Raw genomic sequence first — 27,054 nt, forward strand, 5'->3', positions numbered from 1 at the left:
CCGTAGGGACGTCTGCAGTACACACAGCCAAGCCAATTCAACCTAGTCAAGCCTAGCAAGTTCTTAAAGAACTTAAACTGTAAGCATAGGGTGGGCTTTTCAAAAGGCAATGGAGGTGTCCAATTCCCACTGAATGCTGAAAGGAATGGGGTGCCTAAATCCCATAAACTCTTTGGCAAATCTTGCTGCTAGGCCCTGAAGCGGCAGAGGGTCCATCTGCATGGACCTTGTTGCCGGCGGGCTCAGGGCTGTTGTGAGATCGGTTCAGATCCCGTGGCCGCTCTTAACGAACAGGCGCAGGGGGGCGTCTCTCCCGCCTGGCCTTGCGCAGAGCAACACCTGCAAGCGAGCCGCCAACCCCACGCCCAAGACAAACACCCGAAAGGTCAGGATGCCGCAGCCATTTTCTGCCTCTGGATGTAATGGTTCGGTGCACATCTGCCATGCCGTGCATTGCCCTAAACAAAACCCGATGCCCCTTGGCCTGGGCAGATCTTTTTTTTATTGGCACCATCAGCTCTGGCCTTATTAAAAAAAAAAACTAAGGGGAGAAAAGGAAGCAAAGAATAAGCAGGATAGAAGCACATGAGAGACACAATCATGTGATAGGAGAGCAGAGAGGGAGGGGGGGGGGGGGACCAAGGGGGTTGGGCGCTGGAGTCACCGCCTCTTAGGTTTGTATTGGAGTCTTGTCAACTCCAGGAGATCCCCCCCCCCCCCCCGCCTTTGCTAAAGGAATCTAATCCCTCACTTCCCTCCTATAACAAATCCCTCCCCCTTCCCCCCCCTCCACCATCACCCTCGGTCTCGCGACAGCTGCTTAACATAAAATGGCTACAATGTAACATCTTTGCCTTTTGATGTGTCTTGCTGCTGCTCCGGGAGAATTTGGGATCTAAAGCCAGAACAAAAGCCCCTCCCCTGCAAGATCTGCCAGAGAAATGGTAGGTGGACTCGGCTAACCCAGGAGCCGCCGTGTGTGTGTGTGTGTTGGGGGGCAGCCCCCCCCTTCTCCTTCCCACCTCCCTGGTCCTGGACATAAACAAGCCCGGTACAACAGAGAGAGCCTGAAACTGACCAGGGGCAGCTGGACTCTCTGCTTGTGAAATGAACCAGAAGGGGCTGAAAGTAAGTGAGGACCGTGGAGGAGCGGGTTTAAGGAGGGGGGGGGGGTTCCCCTCCTCACCCCCACAAAGAGAAAAGCAGGTCATGCTAAAAGAGGGGGGTAGCGTTACGTATTCCCCCACCCCCTAAAATAATCCACCGCATTTGTGTTTTGCAAAGGGAGAAAATGTCACTTCATCTGCTAGGGTGGAGATGGGGGGGGGGGGATTCAAGCCCCCGTGGGCGGTGGGGGAGGAGGGGTGCGGGCCGAGTGGGAGGGGGCGCTCTAGGTGGCCTTATGTCCTTTGGTTACTATGCCTGGTTCTGGGGGGTCCCCTCTAAACTAGCCCCTGGCCAGCAGCTTCTGCGCTCAGAGGGGAAAGGAAAACTGAAACTGGCTTTCAGCTGAGCCAGGCAGATGGCTCCTGAGGGGTGGGGGAGTGGGACCCTTGGACAGGGGCCCAGCCATTACATCCATTCTGCCCCTCTCCACCCCCCTGCCTTAAGGATGATTATGAGAAAACCTGGTATAAGGAATTCACCCTGCCCATTGTACCCTCCCCCCCCCATCTGTCACATGGGCCTGGAGTGGCCCCTTTTTTCTTAACAGGAAGCTGCTTATTTCATGTTGATTTTTCTTGCCCCTTTTTATAATTCGTCTTTGTTCGTAAAGACACCCTCTCCCCCCCCCCCTTGTAAACCTCAGTTTCTCTCCCCCACCCCTGATTGACTGCACATGTTAGCTGGCTCCTTGTCCCAGAGCTGCCTGCACTGGCTTTGTTGTTCTCCTAGGGTTGCTTGCAGATGCTCTGGGATGCTGCAGTTATTCAGAGGGCTTGGGGTGGCCTGAACTGGAGGTGGCTGTCAGGCATTGCGCTGTGACAACGGGTGAGCTGTTGGGTGTTGCACCGGTTTGGGCTGGTGCTGGCTGTTTGTAGGAAAAATGGGGGTTCAAGCCTTTGTTTTGGGGGGAGGGGGAGAATTCTCCCCCTCGCCCCGTATTGCTGTAATGTCGTGTGTGTGTGTGTGTGTGTGTGGTGAAGTACAGACGCATAGGAAGGTCCTGCAAGCTGAAATAACTTCAAATAGGTCCTGCATGGAAGGAGGCTTCCTCTGCAGATCAATTTGCAGGCTAGCACATGGGGCAGTGGCAAGAGATCACTGTCAGATGGGGTGGGGGGAGAGAGAGGCTCTTGGGAGACAGTTTCAGAGCGGTAGCCGTGTTAGTCTGTATCAGCAAAAACAACGAGGAGTCCTTGTGGCACCTTAGAGACGAACACATTTATTTGGGCATACATATTTTATTTTATTTTTACATTATAATAAATATTTTACTTAATAACTTATTTATGCCCAAATAAATGTGTTCGTCTCTAAGGTGCCACAAGGATTCCTCGTTGTTTTTTCTTGGGAGAAGGTGGTTTTACTGATGATGGTAGATCATATCATCTATTCTGTTTCTTAATGCCTGGTTATTTGATTTACATGACCAGGTTTGTGAATAGGCAGAGATTAGTGATGAAAGGCTCCAAACTAAGGCCTGGTCTACACTTAAAAATGATGCACTGTAGGTGGGTGTACCTAAGCCTGGTGTAGACACAGCGAGGTCAATGGCAGAAGAACTCTTCTGCCAATCTAGCTACTGCCTCTTGAAGAGGTAGATTAACTACATCGATGGAAAACCCCCTTCCATCCATGTAGGAAGCATCTATGCCACGGTGCCGTAAGTTGTGCCACTGTAGCGTAGACCTGGCCTAAGTGAGCTATGATGAGGAAGGATTTGAAAGAAGCAGCATTTTCAGAAGGACTATTTTAAAAGGTTGCTTAGGGCAAGTCACTTGACTAGGGGCCATTAAAAGCTGGCATAGAAATGGTGAAAGCATCATAAATTTAGGATCCTGACATGCAGCCCTCTCTGAAAATAATTAAGAGCAGGGGAAATGCTGTAATCCACCATCACAGCTGCATTTATTCCAGTGAATAGATCTTGAAATTAACACCCAGGTGTGATCACGGCTTGGTGCAAAGCAACTCTGTGTGTTCCTCTCACTAGCACAGGTTAGATGCTTCATAAATAAGAACAGGAGTACTTGTGGCACCTTAGAGACTAACAAATTTATTAGAGCATAAGCTTTCGTGGACTACAGCCCACTTCTTCGGATGCATAAAGCTTATGCTCTAATAAATTTGTTAGTCTCTACGGTGCCACAAGTACTCCTGTTCTTTTTGCGGATACAGACTAACACAGCTGCTACTCTGAAACCTGTCATAAATAAGCGTGATCTCCACCGAGAATGTATTTAATCACAAATGCAAAGTTCTTGTCTTTTCCCTTCATCATTTAAAAAAAAAAAGAAAGGAAGAAATCTACGTTTAAGGCTGAAATATTAATATTTCAAACAAGGACAAACAAGTGTCATCTGGCTCCATTACAAACTGTAGATTATGGCGTTGAAGTTCATGGTCAGCCCCATGCGATAATACAAAACACACGTGTGGGAGGGGGGATGAGCGTGAGTCAAGGAGACTTTGGAAGAGAAATCTGAATTATCTCACTTTCGTGTCATTTGAGCTCAGTCGTCGTGTTCTTTTAACACAGTTATTCTTATTTAACGTGTATGTAATTAACCCTGTGATCCCTGGTCTGCTTGTATCCATCCAGAAAGGACAAGGCTTAACTGAGACAAATTTATGCTTTCCAGACTGAGCAGGAAACACTGAGCAAGCAACCACCAGAGCTGTGGGTTGAAAGCTCAGCAGAACGATCAGTGAAAAAGCCATTCTGCTGTCAGAGCATTTATTTCCTGTATCTCTCGTCCCCCTTTTCTTTTATTATGTTTGTAGTGAGTGATCAGGAGTCCCTGGCTCCAAACCCTTTGTCTCTTATCTCTGCGTGTGACAATGTGCGTTTCAGAAATTGTATTAAACCTCTGGCTGCAGAGCAGGGTATCGATGCTCAAATAGGATTATTTGTTCCGTTTATCCCGCTGCTGTGGATTCGCGAATGTCTTCTGTGTTAGCCGGTCTGAACGAGCCCTCGTGTTTGCACTGGGGAGCCGAGCTGTGGCCGTTAACAGACGTGGCAATGGGGACTTCTCTCCCTAGTTAGGGCTGCATGGTTGCTGTGAACCCCTCCCCCACGGAACGTTGGTTTGGATTTTGTAAAGGACCGTGTTTTGGCTGCGTTTGCTTCCTGCAGTTATTCTACCGAGAGAGCTCACTAGTGAAAGTCTCTTGAGGGGGGAAATGGTGGATCTTTGCACAACCAAGCGGAATACTTGTAGAAAGTGACTTTTGAATTAGCGCTCGGGGCTGGAATCCTGACTCTAACGGTGTGTCCACACGGCGACCCGAGGCGTGATTGCAGCATGGGTCGACATACCTTACCCGCACTAGCACTGCTAAACGGAGCGGTGAAGATGCAGTGGCACGGGCTAGTAACGCGAGTGTGTACCCAGGCTCCCGGCATGCTGGTACGGCCCACGCTGAAGCCTGTGCCACCACATCTACATTGCGGTTTTTAACAGTGCTAGCTCAGGTATGTCTGCCCAAGCTGCTGTCTGCCTCTGATTGTGCTGCAGAGTTAAGGTTTGGAGGACCGAAATACACCAAGGAGTTATGGCCCTGATGCCCATGGCTCCACGCCTCGTGCAGTCACACCAGGGCAAGGTCCTGGTCTGATCTGGCGGCGGGCCGAGGACGGTGCCTGTAAAACACTCCCATTCTGATCTGATCACATGCTGCACCTGCTTTGCACTGAGGGTGAATGGGTGCAACAAGGAGCGGGGACCTGGAGAACTGGACTTGGGGAGTTTGCTGTTCTGTACCAGATGCTGAAATTGGGGCTAAACCGCGGGGGAGATCAGGCCTAAAATTCTCTCTCGCCTTTCTCTGGCTCTCAAAACACGGTGGCCATTTGGGGATGAGCTGAAGCAGTGTCCAAAGTGAGGAACTGGGATCTGAAAAATCTCCCTATTTCAAACACCCTGCTGCCACTTCCCTTTCTTAACTCGGAACGTTTTGTGCCAAAAACTGGATTCTCCTTCCCCCCACTCCTCGCCCCCCACTACGCAAGCGCACGCTCGCTGCTTCCTGTAGGGCTTAGAAGATGCTCGTCCCCTGCCTGAGATCGAACCCCTGAAGAAAGGAGGCTGAATAGTTGTTGCCATAGCAACGAGTGGTGCTGCTCCCAATGGAGAAGCCTGACCTGGGGTGCCATAAATCAGCAGGGGAATCTGGGAAAAATCTATGCCAAGTTATCTTCCCCTCCCCTGCCGCACCCCACCCCAAATCAGCGGGGTTTTCTCCATCCTCTTACTCCAAATCCGCCAGGATTGTGCGATGTTTCACTGGGTTTTCTCCACTCCTCTGCCCTGTCGATGGCACTCAGGGCCATAAGGCTCCGGGAGCGCCGTTCAGAAATACCCCTGGCTTTCAAACGGAAGAAACGTTGAGGCTTGCTGGCCGCTCCCCTGCAAATAGGCCTCCGGCTCCGGAGCGGAGATCTAAGAACCTCTATGGCAGGAGTTCTCAACCTTTTCCTTTCTGAGGCCCCCTACCACCACCACCAGCACCATATGCTATAAAAACTCCACGGCCCACCTGTGCCATGATAGCTGGTTTTCTGCATATAAAAGCCAGGGCCGGTGTTAGGGGGTAGCAAGCAGGTCAGTTGCCTGGGGCCCCACGCCACAGGGTCCCCCAAGAAGCTATATTGCTCAGGCTTCAGCCCTAAGTGTGGGGCTCAGGGACCCGGGCTTCAGCCCCATGCAGGGGGCTTTGGCTTTCTGCCTGGGCCCCAGTGAGTCTAATGCTGACGCTGCTTGGAGGCCCCCCTGAAACCTGCTCAACGCCCTCTAAGAGCCCCCCGACTCCTGGTTGAGAACTACTGCTCTATGCAACTCGCTCCTATCCCCTCATCTCCAGCTCCTCCTGGAGCTGTCACTGGCATTGGGGTTGCAGCTGGACGCATGCAAGCCTTTCCTCCGGCACCCGTGCAAAAGGTAACCGTTGGCTCAGCGCGTGCCGAGTTATGTGGCTGGACCGTTTGTGCTCGGCACCTGGAGGTTTACGGTGGGGAAACCTTTTAACCGAACAGTTTTCCTTTGAAATCCAGACGGTTTTGTGGGAACTTGTTAATGAATCAAACGATACTAAAGAAACACTTTTTGATGCTATTAGGGTGACCAGATGTCCCGATTTTATAGGGACAGTCCCAATTTTGGGGGCTTTTTCTTATATAGGCTCCTATTACATCCTTCCCCCCCGTCCCGTCCCGATTTCTCACACTTGCTGTCTGGTTGCCCTAGATGCTATCGAAATGAAATATTTTGATGGTCCTGAATCAATTTTTACTTTTTGTTTTGTCGGAAATTCTGAAACTTTGGTTTTTCGTTCCCAATTGGAATAATTTTTTTTCTAAATGTCTGAATTTCCCACAGAACAGGAACTCCGGGTCCCAGTCAGCTCTGTTTTTTTCACTGGCGCGAAAGGCACACTTCAGGCCTGATCCAAGCCCAATGAAGTTGATACAAAGACGCCCATTTGCTAAAGCAAGCTTTGGAGCAGGGGCTCAGCGAATGAGGAGCCCTTGTCTCGTTGCAGGTGCAACTTGCATGGGGGATGGGAGCACAAATCCTATTGACGTACAGTGGGGCTTGTGCTCCAAAGTCAAACGGGTGCTTTTTAACATCCCAGTTTAGCCACTCCACCTTAATATTGTGCTAACCTTGACATATATCCTTAACTCTGTCCCTTTTGTGTATATGCATCATGATACAGTCTTGTATCGGTCACATGCTGTTCCCAAATTTAATATTCTGCAACTTACATCTTACTAGCCTACAGGGGATAAACCTAGAACACCAAAGACTTTCAGTTAGGGTTACCATATTTCAATACTGCAAAAAGAGGCCCTTCCACGGGGCCCTGGCTCCGCCCCAACTCCGCCCCTTCTCCAAAGTCTCCGCCCCCTCCCCTGAGCACCCCGCATTCCCCCTCTTCCCCCCCCCCCCCCCCCCCCGGCTGCTGCTGCGCTGGGGAAGTTGCTTCAGCCCCCGCTGCGGTGGAGAGCGGCGGGAGCAGGGAAAGTTGGAGCCCGGGGAGGAGGCGGTCCCCTTACCATGCCTCCCTATTTTCCCGGACATGTCCGTCTTTTTGGAAATTCCTCCCGGACGGGGACTTAAGGACCCAAAAGCCGGACATGTCCGGGAAAATCCGGACGTATGGTAACCCTACTCCAGAGCCGCCTCCCGCCAGATCCCCCCAGGCCTCACCTCAGAGCCGCTGCCTCCCGCCCACCAGACCCCCCACCCAGGCCTCACCCCAGAGCCACTCCCTGCCCGCCTGCTGGACCCCCCAGGCCTCACCCCAGAGCCACCTGCTCTCCACAGGGCCCATCCTCAGCCTTCTCCTGCCTCAGTGCCCCCCCTCCTGAGAGCCTGCCCTCCGCAGCCCCCCCAATCTCCACAGCCCCTGCCTCAGAGCCCCCCACCCCCTCCCATAGCCCCCACCTTCCACAGCACCCCCACCTCAGTCCTCCCCTTCACCTCCCTCCATAACCCCTACCCTTCATTTCCCTACCTCCTCCCATAGCCCACCCCCTCCACAGCCCCCCACTCTCCACAGCCCCTGCCTCAGAGCCTCCCGCCCCCTACCCTCAGAATCCCCCCCACCTCAGATTCCCCCACCCTTCACCTCCCTCAGGGGAGTCTCCACCCCGCTCCCAGCCGGACCCGATGAGGCTGCGACAGCTCAGGCTGCAAGAGGCGCTGCAGTGCGGGCCCTTCCCAGGCAGGGGAGCTCGGGCTCCCGGGAGCCACCATGCACCGAGAAACTTTCCCCTGCGCCGGGACCTGCCCCGGCTGCACGGACCGCTGGCGGGGGGGCTCCTTGCACGGCCGGGACAGAGGGGGGAGACTGAGGCTCTGCCAGAGCCGTGGGGGATGCTCAGAGGAGGGAGAAGCGGCCGCGGGTCCCCCACACCAGCAGCTGGCTGCAGAGACGCCACCGCCCCTAGCCGTGGGGCGCAGGGTTGCAGCAGCACGGGGGGGTTGCAATCCGCAGGCTGAGTGAGCTGACACCCCAAGAGGAGAGGGGGCAGTGGGTAGGGTTATCATACGTCCGTATTTTCCGGACGTTTTTATATATTTAAAAAATCCTCCCGGACGGCAGTTAACAACTAAAAAGCCGGACATGTCCGGGGAAATACGGACCTATGGTAACCCTACTTTCAGTGTGTCTGGTTCACACTACCCCAAGACTAGATATAGGATGTTTCAAGGACTGTGCCCATATGTTGTCCTGTCCCCTCCCTCCCCCCCCCTCCTGCTCCTTGTTTGTTCCACCTACCTGTTGTCTTATCTCTTAAATTGTAAACTCTTTGGGGGCAAGGACTGTCACTTATGTAGTCTGTCCACTGCCTAGCATAGTTGACTTTCAATGGGATTTAAGTCATAAGCCCCTTAAGTGCTCTTGGAAAACTTAACCCTTTACCCTAAGGCCCATGCGCAAGTGGGGGCAGAGCTAACGTTGTAGGTACAGACTTAGCTCTGGCAGTCGGATGATTCAGTGATGCAGCCTTCGTGATCCCTCAGTGTAGATCTCTGTGGAATTCTCTACACGCTTTTAGATTACTTCTCGCTGGAGGTGATTGTTGGTCTTTGTTTCTTGCGTGTCCGTGGGACTGAGCCAAACCAGCCTTTGAGACAGTCCAGGGTGGACTGATCAGGTTGGGCTGAATGACTGACTTTCCCGAAGACTTGTCTGATATGCAGCATTTTTATTTTTTCTACCTCCGGGAGGTCATTTGAATGTTGGCCCGTAGGGATTTTTTTGACCTGGTAGTTCTCCCTTTTGTTGTTTTAAAAAAATTACCCCTGCAGAGATTGTACAGAGATTGTGAGGTGGGGATTTCCAACAGAAACTGCTGAGAGCACATGCACAGACCCACAAGCTGATGCTATAGCTAATGGTACTTTGTGTCTCTTTACTCTACCTTTCCAAAGGAGGAGATGCGCTGAAAAGCTCACGGCGTGCAAAGCGAACACCCGCGGGGGCCTCAGACCCCTACTGGGGGTTGGGGTGAAAATTCTTCGGCCGCCTGGGGAAAACCCCAGCCTAAGAGTGTAGAAAGCATAGAATTTCCAGCCCCTGTATGGGGTTGGGTGGGGGGGGGTTCTGATCCCTCAGGGTGGAGTGGGGGGGAATGGCAGAGGCACGCTGAGCCTACCAAGTCCCAATCGCCCCACTGAAAGATTTCCCCCTTTGCTTGTGTGTGGTGGTTGTAGCCTGCTCGGTTCCACTTGGGGTCAGTGGTTTGGTCCAGGGACCACCCAAAGCATCCTTGATAGATGCATAGCCCTGTGAGGTGCCCTACGTCTCACCATATGCCCTGTCTGTTCCCCTCTCTGGGATTTAAGGAAACGGTTGGAATGTGTCAGGGTCACTTCTGAGTAGTCCTCAGGCCCCTGTATCCCAGCTACTGCCAGCCAAACTAGCCAATAAGAGGCCTTCCTCTTACCACTAGGAAGGTAAGGGCATCCCACTGCTGCCACCAGTGGAACTGGAGTGCTGTGATCACTCACCTTTGTCCTTGGTACCACTTCTCAGGCAAGTGTTGTAGGCACCTCAGCTGCTGGGCTCTAAGGCCTTTGTACCTGATGGGTCCCAAATATCCATCTACCGACTGCACACGCCCCCCTGGCTCTCTGGCTCTGTCCTTACTCCTCCCTGACTGTCCTCCCAGAACCTTCCTTTTCCGGCCTCTAAGGAGGAGAAGTAAAAGCAGCAGCCTCCTTGTGCTGACCTATGACTGCTCCGATGTAGTGGCAGCATAATCCTCTAGACAAGCCCAGGGAGTTTCTGGCTTTAAAGGCACAGACTGGGCAGGTAGCATGAAACTATTGCCAATGGCTGCAAAGAGGCCCCACAAACCAGAAAGCGAACAAGCTGAGCACCCTAACTCTATAAAACTGACATCTGGCCTAAGAGGAAGGCAAGGTGGCCTAGTAGATAGGCCACTGGACTGGGATTTGGGAGTTCAGTTTCTGGCTCTGCCACTGGTTTGTCTGGTGTTCTGGAGCAAGTCACTTTGCCTTCCCATGCCTCAGTTTCCCCATCTGCAAAAGGAGGATAGTGATTTCTGTAAAGCACTTTGAGCTCTCTTGATGAAAAGAGCTAGAGAATAGCCAGATATGGTGGTTGGTTTTTTTGTTTTGTTTTAAATACAAACCCCAAAGTTAAGCAGCCAGGCTCAGATCAGTACATTTTTCAGCTCCAAACCTGCCAGTGCTTAACTGCTTGTGGTGAACAGAAGGTGAGAGGTCACCGAGCCATAGCCTGGGAGTATTTTCCTGCGCTGTACCTGCAAATGGGAAGTTGCTGGGCATCCCACAGATGTCCTTTGTCCGCGTTCTTCCTCTTTGTCGCTTTTACTTTTCCAGGAAAAAGCCATGAGGGGAATCCGGCTGACCAAGACGGGAGGTCAGGGTGGTGCTTGGGCGGTGGCTGGGCCACAAAGGTTAATGAACCTGCTGCGGCCCTTTGCCAGCAGGTGGAGGTGTTGTTAACTCAGGCAGTGGGGCAGGGCGTGCTTTCTGAACCAGCAGTCCCAGGTTCAATCCCCGCTGCTGAGAACTCCCCAGTGCAGCTGGGTTTAGCAGTGATGTGGTTGGGGCAAGGTCCTTATCCCCTTCCATCTCTTGCTGGCCTGGTCTGTGATGCTTGTCACTGTACTGGGCCTGCATCCGCCTGGGGAGTCCCTAGCCCTGACCGACTCCACTGCAGCACGGCCAGGAGGAGAAACAGGCTCTTCTTTGTGTACCACAGAGCAGGCTTTGACACTGTGCTGCCTCTGTACAAAGGAGGACCAACTTCTGCCCGCCATCAGCCTTGCTGATCAGTGGCGCCTTGGGGGGGGTCTGGTTCTGTGCGGTACCAGCTGCCCCAAGCACCGAGCTAAACACAGATGGTGCCACACTCACCGGTGGTTTGCAAGCGGCCTGGCAGTGAGGGATCCATCGGTGGCCCTTTGGAGAGGGGCGGTTAGGGTGCTAGCCTGCCATTTGGGAGACCCAAGTTTAATTCCTCGCTCTGCCACAGGCTTCCTGTGTGACCATGGGCATGTCGTCGGTAAAATGGGTGCTGGGAGGAGAAACACATGAGATACTCGGGGGCTGTGGCGGGTATCCAGGGGATTTTGGCAGTAGGGAGCCTTGCACCTCTAGGTCATGGGTTCAGCTCCTGCCCAGGGCAATAATGATCAAAAATCATTCATCTGACTACTGGTTTGCATGAAAATGAGTTTAATGGTCCCACTAGGAACTGGCCTGTGACAAGTGTCCACAACTGGCAGGCCAGGATCAAGGAGACCTTGGAGCCACCTATGTGACCCTCCCCCAGTGGTCAGGGCTGAGGGGTACTTAGCTGCATTCAGGCCTGGTACAGAGTAAACACCCGGCTCTCCTGGAAACAAGCTAGTGAGTTGCACCACGGCGCTGCCCTGCTCTTGATGTGCCGATGTGAACTAGAGCTACACGCCCATGCCAAGGGAGGAAGCAGCCCCACTGGTCCAAGGACATCTGCCCAGGCAAACTAGGAATCCAGCTTCAGCATCCCACACTGTAATGGTGGGCGCTGTGCCTGGAGCGGACTGGCCCAACGGTCTCCAGCTGGACCCGCCCTGTAGTTAGCAGTGTCGGCGTTAGATATTCATCCCTGCATGAGAGTCTGAGCAAAGGGTGAACTCTGGCACCTCCTTGTTCCCTAGCAGCTGGGCTGCCCTGAGCCCTCCATGGGGAGAGGTGGGGCTGATGGAATGGCATGGGGTCCCCTACACACTGTCCTCTAACTCCCACCGCTGCCTCCCTGCGCAGGTGGGGGAACAGCCCAGTTCCTGACATGAGAGAGGCGTTCACAGCCTGGAGTTTCCAAGGCTAATGCATCCACTGGGCCGGGGCCGGACCTTCTGAGACCGACGTGGTTGATCTCCGCTCTGTCCTGAAGGGCTGTTCTGTTCCGACAGCTTTGGGGAAATACCGTTGGCAGCTTGGCCTCGTTTAGATGGTGAGCTGTACACACGCTGTTCCCTGCCTCGGCTCCCATCTGTCTGAGCCTGGCAGCTGTCGCTCCCCAGCCCTTCATTCTCACTGCAGCTAACGGAACTTAAAATGGCTTTTTCAAGATGGTCTGTTTCTAATAGGCTTAGGCTGGGACCCACGTAGGGAAGGCCGATTTCCCTGGCGGCGTGGGGGAGAGAAAGATAAAGCAGGCTCCCACAATGCACTGCTCCGTCATCAGCTGTCCTGGCAGGCAGATGACCAATCAAGCCAGTGTCTCCCGCATCTGACCCGCCTTCCTTGCCGTGGGGAGGTGAAGGGGTTTTTGCAGCTGATCTATGTACTCCTGGCAGGAGCTTAGCTGCAGACCCTGAGCTCGCTGATGTCTTCGATGCTGCATGTGGAGAAGACTTTGCAAAAACTGGCCATTGGTGGGTGCGTGCCTCCAAGGCCAATACAATCTGTTGGAGCTTGCACTGTGGGTTTGGGTGCATGCGCTGGCTGGGAGGAGCAGGCTATCCTACAAATGCAGGGTATCTTAAAAATGGCCTGTTGGGGGTGCTCTGCAGAAGATCTGAATCCTGAGAAAATGCGTAGGAGCTCAAAGACCTAGAACATCCCTGGGGGGAAAAGCCCTCTTGCTTCCAGACACACCCCACCTCTAACTGCCAGAGGGTGGGAAAAACGTCCTCATGGGCATATTATTCCCAAACTGTCCGCTAGGGAGGTTCTTGCAACGTTGCATTGTCAGAGATGGGGGTACGGGCTAGATGCACAGACTACGGGTAGGTCTACGCAGCAAGGAAAAACCCACAGCTGGCCCGTGCCAGTTGACTCAGGCTCGCTGGGCTGTTTCGTTGCTGTGTAGACTTGCGGGCTGGACCCCTTGCTGAATACGCGGCGTTTCAACACCGTAACCTTTACAATGCGCTCTTGAGGTCCAGCCACAGAACAATGTCCAGTTTGTTTGTTTGACAAGACCTGTGGCCCAGTTTTGTGAGAGTCTCCTGGTTTTCAGGACTATCCTGGGCTCTGGCTAAGGCTGGCCAAGATCCTGGGTTTAGCTCGGCCGCCAGCATGCCTGGCCACCTGCTGCACTGAGAATCCTAGAAAAGCAGGGCTGGGAGAGGGGACCTTGAGAAATCATCAAATCCAGCCCCCTGCACTGAGGCAGGACCGAGTAAACCTAGACCAGCCCTGACAGGGGTTTGTCCAACCTGTCCTTAAAAACCTCCAGTGCCGGGGATTCCACAACCTCCCTTGGACACCTAGTCCAGAGCTTAGCTACCCTGAGAGTTGGAAAGTTTTTCCCTAATATCTACCCTAGATCTCCCTGGCTGCAGATTAAGTCCATTGCTTCTTGTCCTGCCTTCAGTGGACATGGAGAACAACTGATCAACAGCGTCTTTTGTAACAGCCCTTAACATATTTGAAGACTGTTATCATGTCCCCCCTTCAGTCTTCTTCTCTCAAGACTAAACATCTGAGTTTTTTAACCTTTCCACAGAGGTCAGGTTTTCTAAACATTTTATCGTTTTTGTTGCTCTCCTCTGGACTCTCCGATTTGTCCACCTCTTTTCTAAAGTGGGGCACCCGGAACTGGACACCGTCCTCCCGCTGAGGCCCTACCAGTGCCGAGTAGGGTGGGACAGTTACCTCCTGTGTCTTACATACAACACTCCTGTTAATACACCCCAGAATATTGGCCTTCTTCAAACCCTCATCGCATAGTTTGACTCCTATTAAATTTGTGATCCCCTGTAACCCCCAGATCCTTTTCAGCGGTACGACCACCTAGCCAGCCATTCCCTACTTTGTACTTGGCGTTTGATTTCCCCCCAGCACTTCCTACATAGAGTACTTTGCACTTGTCTTTATTGAATTTCATCTTGTTGAATTCAGACCAATGCTCCAATTTGTCACCGTCGTTTTGAATTCTAATCCTGCCCCCCAAAGTGCTGGCGACCCCTCCCAGCTTGTGACCTCTTCAGATTTAATAAGCATCCTCTCCGCTCCGTGATCCAAGTCACTAATGATATTGACCGGTACCAGACCCAGGTCTGACCCCTGTGGAACCCCCCTACAAACGCCCTCCCAGTTTGGCACTAATCACTACTCCTTGAGGGCAGTCTTTCAACCACCCGTTCTATAGTAATTCCTAGTGTGCTTATGAGAGCCTCATGTGGGACGGCCTTACTAAAATCAAGAGATCCCCATCTGCAGCTTCCCCTCTATCCGCTGTGCCAGGAACGCTGTCAAAGAAGGACATTCGGTTGGTTTGACGTGATTTGTTCCTGACTGGTGCTGCCAGCCCACACCCTGGCCAGAGGGAGCAGTATAGGGTCACCAGATGTCCCGATTTTATAGGGCCAGTCCCGATTTTTAGGTCTCTTTCTTATATAGGCTCCTATTACCCCCCCCCACCCCCCGTCCCGATTTTTCACATTTGCTGTCTGGTCACCCTAGAGCCGTACGGCCTCCGCCTTCATAGCCCCTGCCACCTGCTCATGCCCAGAGCCTGACCCAGCTTCGTCGGGGCAGGTCCTTCACCAGGCCCTGCAGGAGCAGCAATTCCACCAGCCGTCCCCTCCAGCAGCTCCCCCTTCCTTTCCTTCCCCAGTACTGCTCTCTCCTGTCCACCCCAAGGGCCTTCTGCCCAGCCGCTGCCCCCCTCCAGCCCCGTTCCAGCCACGCTGCCCTCTCCTCGGTGGTGGGGAACGAGGGGCAGGGAAGAGTGACCGGAGAGGGAGAGCAGAAGGCTGGTGGGCTAGGACAATTCCCGAACATGCCTCCCCTTCCCTCTCGTATCTTCCCTGTGAGCCCCTCCCCTCCCGTTTTTTTTTTTCCCTGTAGAAGTGTGATGCCCCCATGGGTCCTGTGGCCACAGGTAGTGGTAAAGCTATCTCCTTGGCACCCACATGCCCCAGTAGCTGATAGCAGATAGGCGGAGGGAGGGGGCGGAATTGGTCACTGCTGTCTCGGCAGCTTTTCCCATGCCACACTCGGGAGGGGCAGGGCAGGGGAAACTAAAATATTTGAAGGAGCAAGTGGTTTGGGGGCAGAGGAGACCCTGCTTTTGGGGGGCGGCCGGCCTGGGGTTCAGAGGATGTGGAGGGCTCCCAGTCCCGACAGGCCACATGCAGCTTTGTATTCCTCAGCCCTGGGCCTTTTCAGCCTCTCCTCATACAGAACCTTTTCCCTGCTCATCTCTGGGCCCAGCCCTGCCTGCTCTCCCCTGCTTAAGTCCATCACAGCTGGCAGCTGGGGAGGGGAGGTGTCGGTCTTGCGCGTTCACGAGACCTCTCTGTGCACAGCTGACCTTGTCCCCTTGTGTCTGGTTTAGCATCACCAGGAGAAGAGCCCCTCGCCAGTGCCCGGCATTGCCCGCTCCGCCACGGCACTCGCTTACCACGAGCACTACGCCTCGCCCGGCCCCGTCAAGAGCAAAGCCCTGAAGACTGAGAAAGACGCGGCGTTGCCCTCCTTCTCCTTGGGCGGTAAATACGTTTCCGCGGGAGCAGAAGTGTCGGTGGGAGATGGGGAGCGTGGATGCAGGTTGCAAGGCAGTTGGCATGAGAGGGAAGAGCCACGGGCAGTGTGTGCGTGTGGCAGGCTGCGGAGTCCATGAGTGGAAAGCCCCCGCTCACAGTAACGCAAAAGCTGACCCCGCTGCGTGGGTTTGCCCCACGAGGTTCTGGTCAGGGTGGTGTCAAACGTGGGCTATCGGGACCCACGTGCAGAATTCTCCTGCTGAAAGAGCTGAGCGCACCTCTAGGTCTCGGCCGTCACCTCCCACCTGTGTTAAGACAGCATGTCCCTCGTCCGGTTCCATAGAGGCGGTGAACTAGACGAGCGCCAACCTTTCTCCCTTCCAACCCCCATCTTCCCATTCTGAAACCTTCCTGCTCCAATCTTTCAGGCTTGGCTGGGGGGGCAGGCAAGGTGACTTAGTAGATCAGACTAAGACGGTGGAAAGACCCCTCCAGCGTCTCTCTTGGAATTATGGGAGAACAGGGAAAGAAATGCTTTTCCCACTTGAAAAAATTTCCAGCCCTGTTCAGACTATCTGAATGTGGACCTACACCCCCCTGCCCGTCCGCCCCCATCCCAGGTCTGGACCGTGGCATAGCCCTGGTGGTGGTGAAGATCTAGTGTATCACCTTAGTTTTCGGGGTGGGGGTGGGGAAATCCATTTGGGTCAACGAAAATTCTGACGTCCAAAGTGCTTCCTGCATGTGCTCTGTAGGAATCGTCCCTAGGCTAGAGACGCCCGTGTGTAGGGCTGTTCTGGACCTGCCCTTCTTGGATCCAGCAGCTAACAAGCTCATTGCCAAGAATAGTTCTTTGCTGCAGAGCAAACGGAGCCTCAGAACTTAGTGCACGAGCTGGACATTGGCTTTTAAATGGCCTTGAGGCCTTGGTTTAAAAAATGTTTAAAAATTTAAATAATGGAGATATCCCATCTCCTAGAACTGGAAGGGACCTTGAAAGGTCATCGAGTCCAGCCCCCTGCCTTACTAGCAGGACCAAGTACTGATTTTTGCCCCAGATCCCCAAGTGGCCCCCTCAAGGATTGAACTCACAACCCTGGATTTGGGTGGGAAGTGGAAGAGCTGGTTCTTTGCCCCCAGATGCCCTGTGGAGGGGCCTGGCTGTGGCTCCCTCCCAACGCGGCTCACAAACCTTTCCGAGGCGTTCAGGCTGAGAGCCTGCATCGGGAAGCCAGGCCGCAATGTCGGAGGTCTGCGCTGCGGCTGGCCTGTGCCAGCTGACTCGGGCTAAGGGGCTGTTTAACGGCAGTGTCGACCTTCCCACCTTGCAGGGTCCTAGATCCAGCCTGAGGCCAGACATCTCCACCGCACTGAAACAGCCCCATAGCCCGAGCCCCCCACGCCCGAGTCGGCTGGCACGGGCCAGCTGCGGGTTTTGAATGGCAAGGTAGACAAACCTAGATGCTTCCAATAAAAACCCAACACCCAGGTTCAGCGTGAAAAGGAATCCAAACGCTGAGAAGCAGGGAAGTGGCACCCAACAATGGCCTTGTCGAAATACAGAACGCGGAGACCACCACGACCGCTGAAATACCCCCTGTGCCGAACGCGCTCCTGGTCTGATGGCCTCCGCCTGGTATTGGCAAGAGCTTCGCTATGCCCTGGGCAACGCTACTCTTGACTGCAGCTCAGCCTCGCCAGGCTGCTGGGAGCTCGTCTCAGGTGGCCACGCTCGCGTCGTAATTCTGGATCTCTCCAGCAGGCTACAATGACCCGGCTGTGTCGGGCAGCCAGATGCACCCAACGGGAAGTGGAGGCAGCGGGGCTCAAGCTCAGGACCTGCGGCTCCCGAAGCGCAGACCCCTCCCAGGTGAGCTCAGGGAGTAGTAGTGCATGGGGGGCCGGGGGGAGGGGGAGGTAGAACTGCGATCCCAGCAGGTCCACTCTCTTCCAGCAGAGGGCACCGCTCCAGGTATATTCAGGGGCACAACTGTTCATCCGTTTTCTTTAGGGAGACTGATTCGAACTTGTCCCTTAAATGTTAACCTGGGATTCTTACTAGAGAAGGGGAAGGAGTTTGGGTTCAGGCCAGATTCCTTTACTGTATTCCTGGGTTAATCAGCTAAACCTTTCCTGTTCGCCCTGAGAACTGTCCCGCGAGAAGACCCAGAGGGGTGGCGCCGGAGGAGGTGGCAAGGGAAAGCAGTGGCTACCTGGAGCAGGGGAGAGAGACCAGGCAGTGGCAGGAGAGAGGCAGAGGTGGGAAGGAGGAGGCGGGGAAAAGGGACGTGATGGAATATTTCTAAGGGAGAACTGAAGCTTTGGACCCTTCGTCTCTGGTCCAAGCAGAGCCCAGGCCGATGGGGACTGGAAACTGTTGCCATCTGACCACTCAGCAGCCTGTATGCAGGGGCGGCTTTAGGCACCAGCACACCAAGCGCGTGCCTAGGGCGGCAAGCCGCAGGGGGCGGCCTGCCGGTCGCTGTGAGGGCGCCAGTCAGGCTGCCTTCGGCGGCGTGCCTGTGGGAGATCCGCTGGTCCCGTGGTTTTGTCGGCAATTCGGCGGCGGGTACGCCAAAGGCGCGAGACCGGCAGACCTCCTGCCGGCATGCTGCTGAAGGCTGCCTCACTGCCGTGCTTGGGGCAGCAAAATACATAGAGCTGTCCCTGCCTGTATGACATGAGTTCGGTGGGTCTCATCAGGGACACACATCACCCCTGCGCTCCGTGTGAATTGGCCCCGTTGGTTGCTCATCTCAGCAGAGAGCCCCAGCCTGAATGAGCCATTGGGGATCCCACCAGGTCAGGGATGAGGTATGCTGTGGGGGGAGCAAACGGCCATTGCCACCATCTGCACCCTTTTCCTGCGTGAACCCGCTATGTTTCACATCTGCAGGGTCTCTGGCCCAGGGGCAACCTGCCATCTTCTCACGGGTGGGTGACGTGCGTCGTGCCCAAGCCAGCTAATTCTGATGCCGGCAGGGAAGGACCAGTGAGGCCGTGCACGCGTTCTGGGGAGGAGGGAGGACATGAAGGCAGGGAAGCTGTTGGGGCTTGGGAGAGAAATGACTCCAGTGGCTCTCTCCTTCCAGGGAAGCACTACCCGTGCTCCAGCTACGGCTGCAAACTGGCCTTCCACAGCATGCAGGAGCTTATGGATCACATGAGAGTCCACTACAGACCCACCCAGTCCCTGGAGGGTAAGGCCTGGCTTGCATATCATCCCAGCGGGGTGCTGGAAGAAGGGGGGGCCTTGCTGCCGAGGGGTGGGGTGTCAGGACACCACATGCTAGGGCAGGCTGGATGCCTGAGATGTGGAGGCCTTGTTATCCCTTCCCAGTGCTTCCTCTGGGGCATCAACCTGGCTGTTCTACTGCGTTGGTTTGCTATGGATGGCAGTGCAGCTCGTGAAGAGACTCCAGCCTGTGGGTTGCGCGTGAGCATTTGTTGGAGCGGTGATTGTCCACTGAAGTCGCATGGCCTTGCTACCCACTGATTGGCTGGTTGGAACTCGTGTGCAGGGAGAGTGCAAACTCGTCGAGTGATAACGGCCGGGGTTACGGGGGCTTGGCCCCGGCACAGGTGCTGGACTTTCCCAAGAGCTCAGTGCTCAGTTGCTCCAACAAGGAACAACAGGAGACGCTGGGTGCTCTGGCCGTAACTTTGTATAGCAGTGCGTGGGAATGGGAGCTCATAGCTATAAACCCCCCACCCCAGACAGTGTGAACCGGCACTGGCCCAGCCAAGTGTTCGCAAACAGCAGCTCCCTGATCCCAAACGCTCAGCCCACTGGCTCTGACTGTACAAACACTCACTAATGGGCTCCGGCTGCTTGAGAGCTAGATCCAATCTGCCCCTTGGCTGTCCGAGGAGAAGCTAATTCACTAACTTCCCCACCCCCAGGTTCTCTTCCGAAGCCCCTCCCCGCACCCCCTCATCTTATTAGCCACTCGCTGCCGAGCCGCCGCTCGTAAACTGTCCAATTAACCGGGGGGGGGGTTGATTTTTGTTTTTTTTGGGGGGTGGGGGAGTTGAAATTTCTCTTGCTGTGATAACAAGGTCCCCTGCCCTCCCTTGCAAATACAGTAACTCCTCGCTTAACGTTGGAGTTCTGTTCCTGAAACATGCAACTTTAAGTGAAACTATGTTAAGCGAATCCAATTTCCCCATAAGAATTAATGTTAATGTGGGGGGTGGGTTAGGTTCCAGGGAAACTTTTTTCACCAGACAAAAGACTATATTAGTGTGTGTGTGTGTGTGTGTGTGTGTGTGTGTGTGTGTGTGTGTGTGTGTGTGTGTGTGTACACAGTATAAGTTTTAAACAATTTAATACCGTACACAGCAATGACGACTGTGAAGCTTGGTTGAGGTGATGGAGTCAGAGGGTGGGATATTTCCCAGGGAATGCCTTACTGCTAAATGATGAACTAGCACTCGGCTGAGCCCTCAAGGGTTAACACGTTGTTAATGTAGCCTCACACTCTACAATGCAGCACGAATGAAGGGAGGGCAGACCGCATGGCAGACAGAGACACGCACCCTGTGTGAGAGAGCAAGAGATGCGCTTTACCCCTTTAAGTACACTGACCCCACTCTAAGTACATTGCCTTTTTAAGTAGATCAGCAAGCTCCCTGAGTCCGTTTTGTCCCCCCTGCTCTATGGAAGATGGGTTAAGTGGGGGGCAGGAACAGGGGGGAGGGGGACACCCTGACATTAGCCTCCCTCTTCCCCCTTCACACAGCAAGCAGGAGGCTCCCGGGAGCAGCTCCAAGGCAGAGGGCAGGAACAGCACACAGCAGTGGGGGTAGGGACAGCTGAACTGCCGGCAATTGATAGCCTGCTGGGCGCCTGCCGCACAGGGAACGTAGGGGAGCTGATGGGGGGAGGGAGGGGGGGCTACCAGCCCACCCTGGTTCCAAGCCCCCACCAGCTAGCTCCAACGGGCTGCTCTTCCTGCAAGCAGTGGACAAAGCAGGCGGCTGCCAAAAGACGTTCTAAGGGAGCATTGAGCAACTTTAAACCAGCATGTTCTCTGACTGATCAGCGACGTAACAACGTTAACCGGGACGACGTTAAGTGCGGAGTTCCTGTAGAGGTTCCGAGTGTGTTTACAGTGGTGAACGGTGTGCGTGTCGAAGGGGCTGGGCTCCCTAACCATTGCGTAGCTGGTTATAAAGAATCCCCTCGATATAAGCTGAGAACGTTGTGTCTACGGTGGACCTGACTGTGAGTGTCTCACTGACCCCTCTGCCCCTCTTCTGACAGGTAAAATATTCCACTGCCCCACCCAGGGCTGCACGGACACTTTCCCCAGCATGCAGGACCTGGTGGCTCACATGAAGGTGCACTACAAGCCAAACCGCTACTTCAAGTAAGTCCCCCTCTTTGGGTCACAGAAATAAGGCCCCTTCTTCCCCTCCCTCACCGACCCCTCTCACTGGTCCCAGCGCGTCCAGAGCCCCCAGATCTCCTAGGCAGGGCACTGCGCCCACCAGGCTATTCACCAGGGCACTGGCGTCACTGTGCCAAGCAGTGGGGCTCTCTCCTGGGGAACCACTCCGTGCTGTCCCTCTGGATCCCACAGGGCCCCGCCACAAGCAATGGGCCAGTTCTTCTCCCTCCTCGGCGTTGGCTTTGTCCTCTGGGCTCTAGAGTCCCGCAGCCCAACGGGTCCCGCCTCCGAGGGTCGGGGTCTGGGCAGCCATTGCCTGTTCCACTCCCGCCGGCCGCAGCGTGACTGCCAAGGTGGCAGCACCTCTGGCCGCACAACATGGGCAGTGCAGCAGGGGGTGACAGCTGAGCAGAGAGGGGCACGCGGCCGCTGGCACGGCTGTGCCAACCCCGGGGGCAAGAGGCAGCTGCAGTACTGGCTCCGGTTTCGGGGGAAGGGTCGGGTCAAAAAATGGCTCAACCTTAGCGGGGTCTGGTGGGTTTGGACCCAGACCTGTACTCCGGCCATGTGCCTGGGATGGCTCCTTTCTCCAGGAGAGAGATTTCCTGGTCCGCTCGGCTGAGCCTGCAGGCCGGCGGCTTCCCCTCGGGCCGGGCCGTTGCAGACTCGCCCTCTCCTGTCGCTCCCCAGGTGTGAGAACTGCCTGCTGCGCTTCCGGACCCACCGCTCCCTCTTCAAGCACCTGCACGTCTGCTCCGACAGCGCCAGCAGCCCGGCTCCGGCGCCGAAAGCCGAGAGGCCCACCCCACCTGCTACCTCCGGTCTGGAGAAGGACCCCCCGGCCAAGCCGCTGGAGGGGCTGCCCAAACTCCAGAGCGTCATCCGGCACATGGAGAAAGAAGCCATCCTCCCCAGCATGGACGCTGTCTCCACCGCCGTGCCAGCCTCACTCCCGACTAGTCTCCACGGCTCCCTGGAGTCCATGCCCCTGGTCTCTCCGGCCTCCCACCCGTTCCCTCTGCTGGAACCCTCGCTCTTCGGGCCGTCGTCCTTGACCCGGTTCTCGGGCCAGCCTCACTCCTCGGTGCCGGGGCCTTTCCTGTCCTACATGCACCCCTCTCCCTACAGCCTACCTCAGGCTTCGGTTCAGCATCGCCTCAGGCCGTACTTGCCCAGCCAAGGCCTCCCCGTCTCCAACGCTGTGTGGAAGAAAAGTCAAGGTGAGAACACAGGGCCAGCAGGTAAAATCTGTCGTCTTCAGCTGGGAATCCCCCAGGCTACAGCAAACCTCCTTCCAGGCTCGCCCCAGACCGCTGCTGCCAGAACCCACAGGCGGGCGGGGAGGCACTTCCAGCCGAGGACGCTACCCACCAGCTGCCCTGTCCTCCCCTTGCCACCCTGAGAACCAGAGAGATCCCACTTGCGCAAGCGCCCAGATTCCCTCTGTCCCGGGCTCCATGGGGTGGGTGCCAGTGGCCATTTCTCCGCCCCTCGTCCCAACATCTCGCCCCCCACAGACAAGCTGCTCCTTGGGGAAACTTGAGAGCAAGGCCCACGTCTCTCCTGGAGGGCTCCCCGGACGTGGGGCGTGAGGCACGATCCCATTTGTCCTTCTGTTTGCCAAGGCCTGGGGGAGTATTGGGCTGAATCTTCCGCTGGCTCCACCAGCCTCCACGGAGATACCACGCCAGCGGAGAATTCCCCTCTCGTTCTGTAACCGAGGCCGTGACGCCTCCCTGGCCTGTTCCTCCCTCCCTCGCTCCCTCCCACCAGCCTGTGGCCGCCGTGCTCGGCTGGTGAGCCCCGCTCCCTTTCCCGTCATGGCTGTCGTCGGCCTGCGCTGGGGACCCCTTCGGCGCAGGAGCTGGCGGAGGAGGCGCCCCGGCGACAGCTATTGTGACCGCTGCCCAACTAACGCCCTGGCAAACCTGCGGATGGTGTGGGCACCGGGACGTGTTCCTGGCTCTCATTTGCTCCAGTCTGAAAGTCACTCCCTGTGCTTAAAAAAAAAAAAAAAATCGCCCTTCAGCTCCCCCCGCCCCCCCACACCCAATCTCTGTCCCGCTTCCACCCCCTGGAACTGTCCATGGACTCCTGCAGGGGCAGCGCCTGGAGTGATGCCCCCTGGTCCTGTCAGCCTTGTTCTGAAAAGCCAGTGGCAGCTGATCCGAGCCAGGGCCTCTTGGTCGCGTCCCTTCCCCCCCAGCCAAGGGAGGGGAAGGCCTAATGCTTGTCTCGCCCCTCGATTCCCTTCGCAGGTGTGTGTGTCGGCCCACGCCTCCCATGCTTTGGCTCAGGTGTGACTTCAGGTTAGTTCGGCACCTCTCGGCTTTGGGCTGCTCTCTGGTCACTGGGTGGTGCTGCTGTGCAGTGAGGGGGTGACCTGCCCTGGGAACTGGGGAACCCAAGGGGAGCGGCGGGAGGGCTTGAATTAGCCATGTCACACAGGACAGCAAGGGGCTCTCCTTGGAAGGCCCAAGGGCACCACCCAGGGGGCAAAACAACCACAATACGTGTGGTTGAGTGGCTTAGTCCAATAACCGTTCATTCCCTCTGAAGCACCTGGCATTGGCCACTGTTGGAAGACAGGCTACTGGGGGAGATGACCCAGTCTGGCCGTTCTGGTGTTCTAACCTGCAGCCCTATGCCCTGATTGCCTGTACGCTAAGCAGCGTCAAGACTGCTCCGTCAGTGGATGGAGACCTCCGAGCTCCTCCATAGGGGACATAGTACGGAGGCCTGGTATTAAACTGCTGACGTATCTCTAGCTGAGACGGGAGGGTGCTGCCTGCCCTGGGCGGGGGGAATCGATCTGGTGGTGAGAGGCAGTTGTCTGGGACTGACCGCTGCGGTGGTGTCTTGATGGACAAGACTCCTTGTTTAAACCCAACCCTGGGCGGGCCTGGCTTTGTTACCCTGAGCCCGACGCCGTGTGCTGTGGTGCTAGTGTGTGTCTATGGGGTGCTGGCCCTGATATCTGGGGAGGGATAGTGGCCCTGCAGTTTCTGGGGGCTCTGACCATTTGCTCCCCTCCACTCGGTATAGAGCAGGGATGATCTCGGAGGCCTGGCTTCTCTTGGAAACAGCGTCCGCCTGGCCTGTCCCTGTTGGACCCCATGCCAAACCTGGGAGGCGTGGGAAATGAGCTGTTCTACTGTGATACCAGGGAGGCTTGGATTTCCCCAGCCGAGTCAAGCGTGTGGTAGCGAAGGCTTTGGGCAGGGGAATGACCTGCCCTTTGGGGCGTAAACTGGAACAGCCGCTGGCCCAGCCCCCTGCCCCTCTTCTGTGTTAGGGGCGTTACAATAGCAGCGAGAGGCACCAGGGACCCAGGCCGCCCTGCCGGGTGCTGCCCAGAGAGAGACAGTCCCTGCCCCAAAGCGCGCACCATCTCAAGAGACAAGACAGACCAAGGGCGGGAGGGGACCAGCTGGTCAGCGGCAGAACTGGGAATAGAACCCAGGCGTCCTGAATCGCAGTCCAATGTACCATGCTGCCTGCCTTGGCCTTTGGATCTCCCATTCCCACGGCCATCACCTGCTGGGTGTGTTTCAGGGGGCGTGGCCCAGGTGCTGCCATTGTGGTGGTGAACAGCTGCGCATGCCTCTCGGGGGGGGGGGGGGAAGGGGTTGGCCGTGCAATTGCTCTCCCCGGGCACTAGCAAGTCAACGCACACGCTTTCCGCCCCTGTGCTGCAGGCCACTCCTCCAACAGCCGCATCGTGTGGGAGCACACGCGAGGGCGCTACACCTGCATGCAGTGCCCGTTCTCCAGCGCCACGCGGGAAGAGATGACGCTGCACATTGAGGATCAGCACAAGAATCCACCCCTGCCCGGCCGGCTGGATGGAGAGATGGGTGCGCTGCAGCGGGGGGAGCTGGGGGACGGGGATCTGGCCTGCTTGCTGGTGGGAGGAGCTGAGCGGGGGATCTTGAGCCCCAGAATTCAGCCTAGATTCCTTTGCATGACAAGTGTTCCCGTAGTGGGAGCGGGTCATAGCCCAGCTTCCCAAAGTCACACCCTTCCCCAGAGCCTGACAGCGCTGGAGTTTGCCTCTCCTGGCTGGAGAAGCAAGGAGCCTGGCTTGGGGAGGTTCAGGGGGGGAGGAAAACGTGTCTCTGACTGATCTAGGGAGGGGACGCTGCCCCAATGCACAGGGAGCGGAGAGATGTGGACCCTGCTAAAGCTGCCCGAGAAATGGCCCCTGACATTAACTGCTTCCCTACTTGTCTCGGAGCTGCACCAACTCCATCTCCCCCCCTTGGCTGGGAAACCTGCCCCTTGCCCCGCTGTCCTGGCTGAAGTGCTCCTAGAGGGGCCAGCTGCACCCACAAGCCCAGAACAACGGGCTGGTTCTACCAAATTGCAATGGCCTTGGACTTATTAGGCTTCAGAGTCCGTCAAGGTGCCTGGAGCAGATAACGGCCTGGGCCTTTCTGCAAGCTCCCGAAGGCAGCTGTATTGGACCCAACCAGGTTTTCTTGGTCACCAGCTAGGCTCGAAGCTCGCCTTCTACACCAACACAATGGCCTCCGCTGAGCTGCAACCGCGGGGCGGGAAGCCAGAGCGCTGGCCCCACGCAAGCCAGGAGGCCATGCACCCAATGCCCCACTTCGCCACAGCCTCTCGAGCAGCCGCCCGGGAGCTGGCGGATTTCTTAGCGCTGATGGGCCTCCCTTGTGCTTCTCTTGCAGACTTCGGCGTCGGCCTCGCCTCCTTCCACTCAAAGCTCCCGCCGGAGATGGAGAACTCCCTGTACTCGCAGCTCTGATGCCAGGGGCGGGGAAGGAGATGTGCATGGGAATGCCGTAGGAACGGGTGTACGTAAAGGCCAGGGCTGCAGCAGGAACCTACCCCCCCCCGTCTTCCCATGCTGTGTTTGCACCCCTCCCCTCCCCCCTAGCCATGCCACTGACTTCAAGCTGTGCACTGCAAAGAGTTTGGGCAGGGAGAGGCTTTTTCTTAGGTTTTTTTTTTTTTTTAAACTTTAATTTAAGTCCTGGGAGCTTGTGTGTGTCTTCCCCCCTGCTCCAGATCTTATTGCTTCAGGCACAAGGGTTCTCTGTAGAGCCTGGTAGAGTTGCTCAGGAGTTAGTGGACTTCTTCTCGGGGGATGAGGTCGCTAAGAAATAAATGGGAATTGGACAGAAGGGTCTCCGTCTGCTCTGTGTCGGGCTGCCTTGGGCATGGCCTCTCCCTGGGCGGGGAGCAGGTGGCTGAGCGGCAGGGCTGTAAGCGCGGGCTGCAGCCGGGTAAAAGACTGGTGTGAGTTTCCCTTGGGGGATAGAGCTGGATGCAGGAACACTGCATGGGGAGGGCTCTACGGGAGGGGGGCTGGCTAGGCAGTAGCTTCAGGGCAGGATAATTAATTTTTAACAGGGCAAGGGCCAGCCCTGCCTCCCTCAGAGCACTGTGCCTCCCCATCCTCCTGGCAAACCTCCAGGATTCTGCTTTTTGGGGAGCAGGAAACTGACAGCATCAATCTAGGCGTAGGGAGCTGGCCAGAGCAGGCTCGCTGGGTTCCGCTGGCAGTGCCTGCAGGCTGGGACCTGCTGTGCAAACGCCCAGCCCCTCTTTGCCCTTTAGCGCTTACGCTCTAAGAAAACCAAGCAGAGCGCGCTGTGTCTCACAGCAGGGGAGACAGAGGCAGAGAGTGGGTGGGTCCGGTTCTCCAAAGGGCTCCCCCGAGCTGTGCCGCATGCTGTGTGTGAAACAGGCCCCCTCAGTCTGGACCTTCCTGGGGTCTGAGCCTGGCTAGAAATCTGACCCTCAGGGTCTTGCCCCGAGCTACGGCTGTAGCACCAGGGCGTGGTTGTTTCCGGCAGCAACAGGTTTTGTTCTGCTGACTGGTTAATCCAGCGCTCGGGGACAGGAGAGCAAGGGCGCCGGAAGACTTCTGCTGAGCCAGCTGTATCTGCCCGAGGCGGGAGGTGAACCTCCCTACAGGGTGCAGGGAGTAGGATGGAGCAGGATCAAGTGTAACCCCAGGCCCGAGAGAAGGGGAAATTC

At 56.0% G+C, this 27,054-nt stretch overlaps 1 protein-coding gene across 11 annotated transcripts; it reads left to right on the forward strand.

Annotated features, from left to right (window-relative positions):
- The first annotated feature begins 791 nt into the window (after nucleotides 1–791).
- ZNF414 (zinc finger protein 414) lies at nucleotides 792–26,192 on the forward strand. 11 transcript variants are annotated; one of them, XM_065578417.1, is made up of 9 exons: nucleotides 792–944; nucleotides 15,505–15,658; nucleotides 17,415–17,522; nucleotides 18,745–18,852; nucleotides 20,919–21,024; nucleotides 21,736–22,265; nucleotides 23,304–23,354; nucleotides 24,744–24,902; nucleotides 25,740–26,192. In XM_065578417.1, the coding sequence occupies exons 1-9, from the start codon at nucleotides 942–944 to the stop codon at nucleotides 25,814–25,816; spliced, it is 1,296 nt and encodes a 431-aa protein (XP_065434489.1). In that variant the 5' UTR covers nucleotides 792–941; the 3' UTR covers nucleotides 25,817–26,192. The 11 variants fall into 11 exon arrangements, with proteins under 11 accessions (XP_065434489.1, XP_065434492.1, XP_065434491.1 ...); XM_005281229.5 differs by having other exon boundaries at nucleotides 804–944; nucleotides 17,412–17,522; XM_024105786.3 differs by having other exon boundaries at nucleotides 819–1,128.
- The last annotated feature ends 862 nt before the right edge of the window (nucleotides 26,193–27,054 follow it).

Source organism: Chrysemys picta, chromosome 25 (genome assembly GCF_011386835.1).
Source record: "Chrysemys picta bellii isolate R12L10 chromosome 25, ASM1138683v2, whole genome shotgun sequence".
In the NCBI taxonomy this organism is placed as follows: Eukaryota; Metazoa; Chordata; order Testudines; family Emydidae; genus Chrysemys; species Chrysemys picta.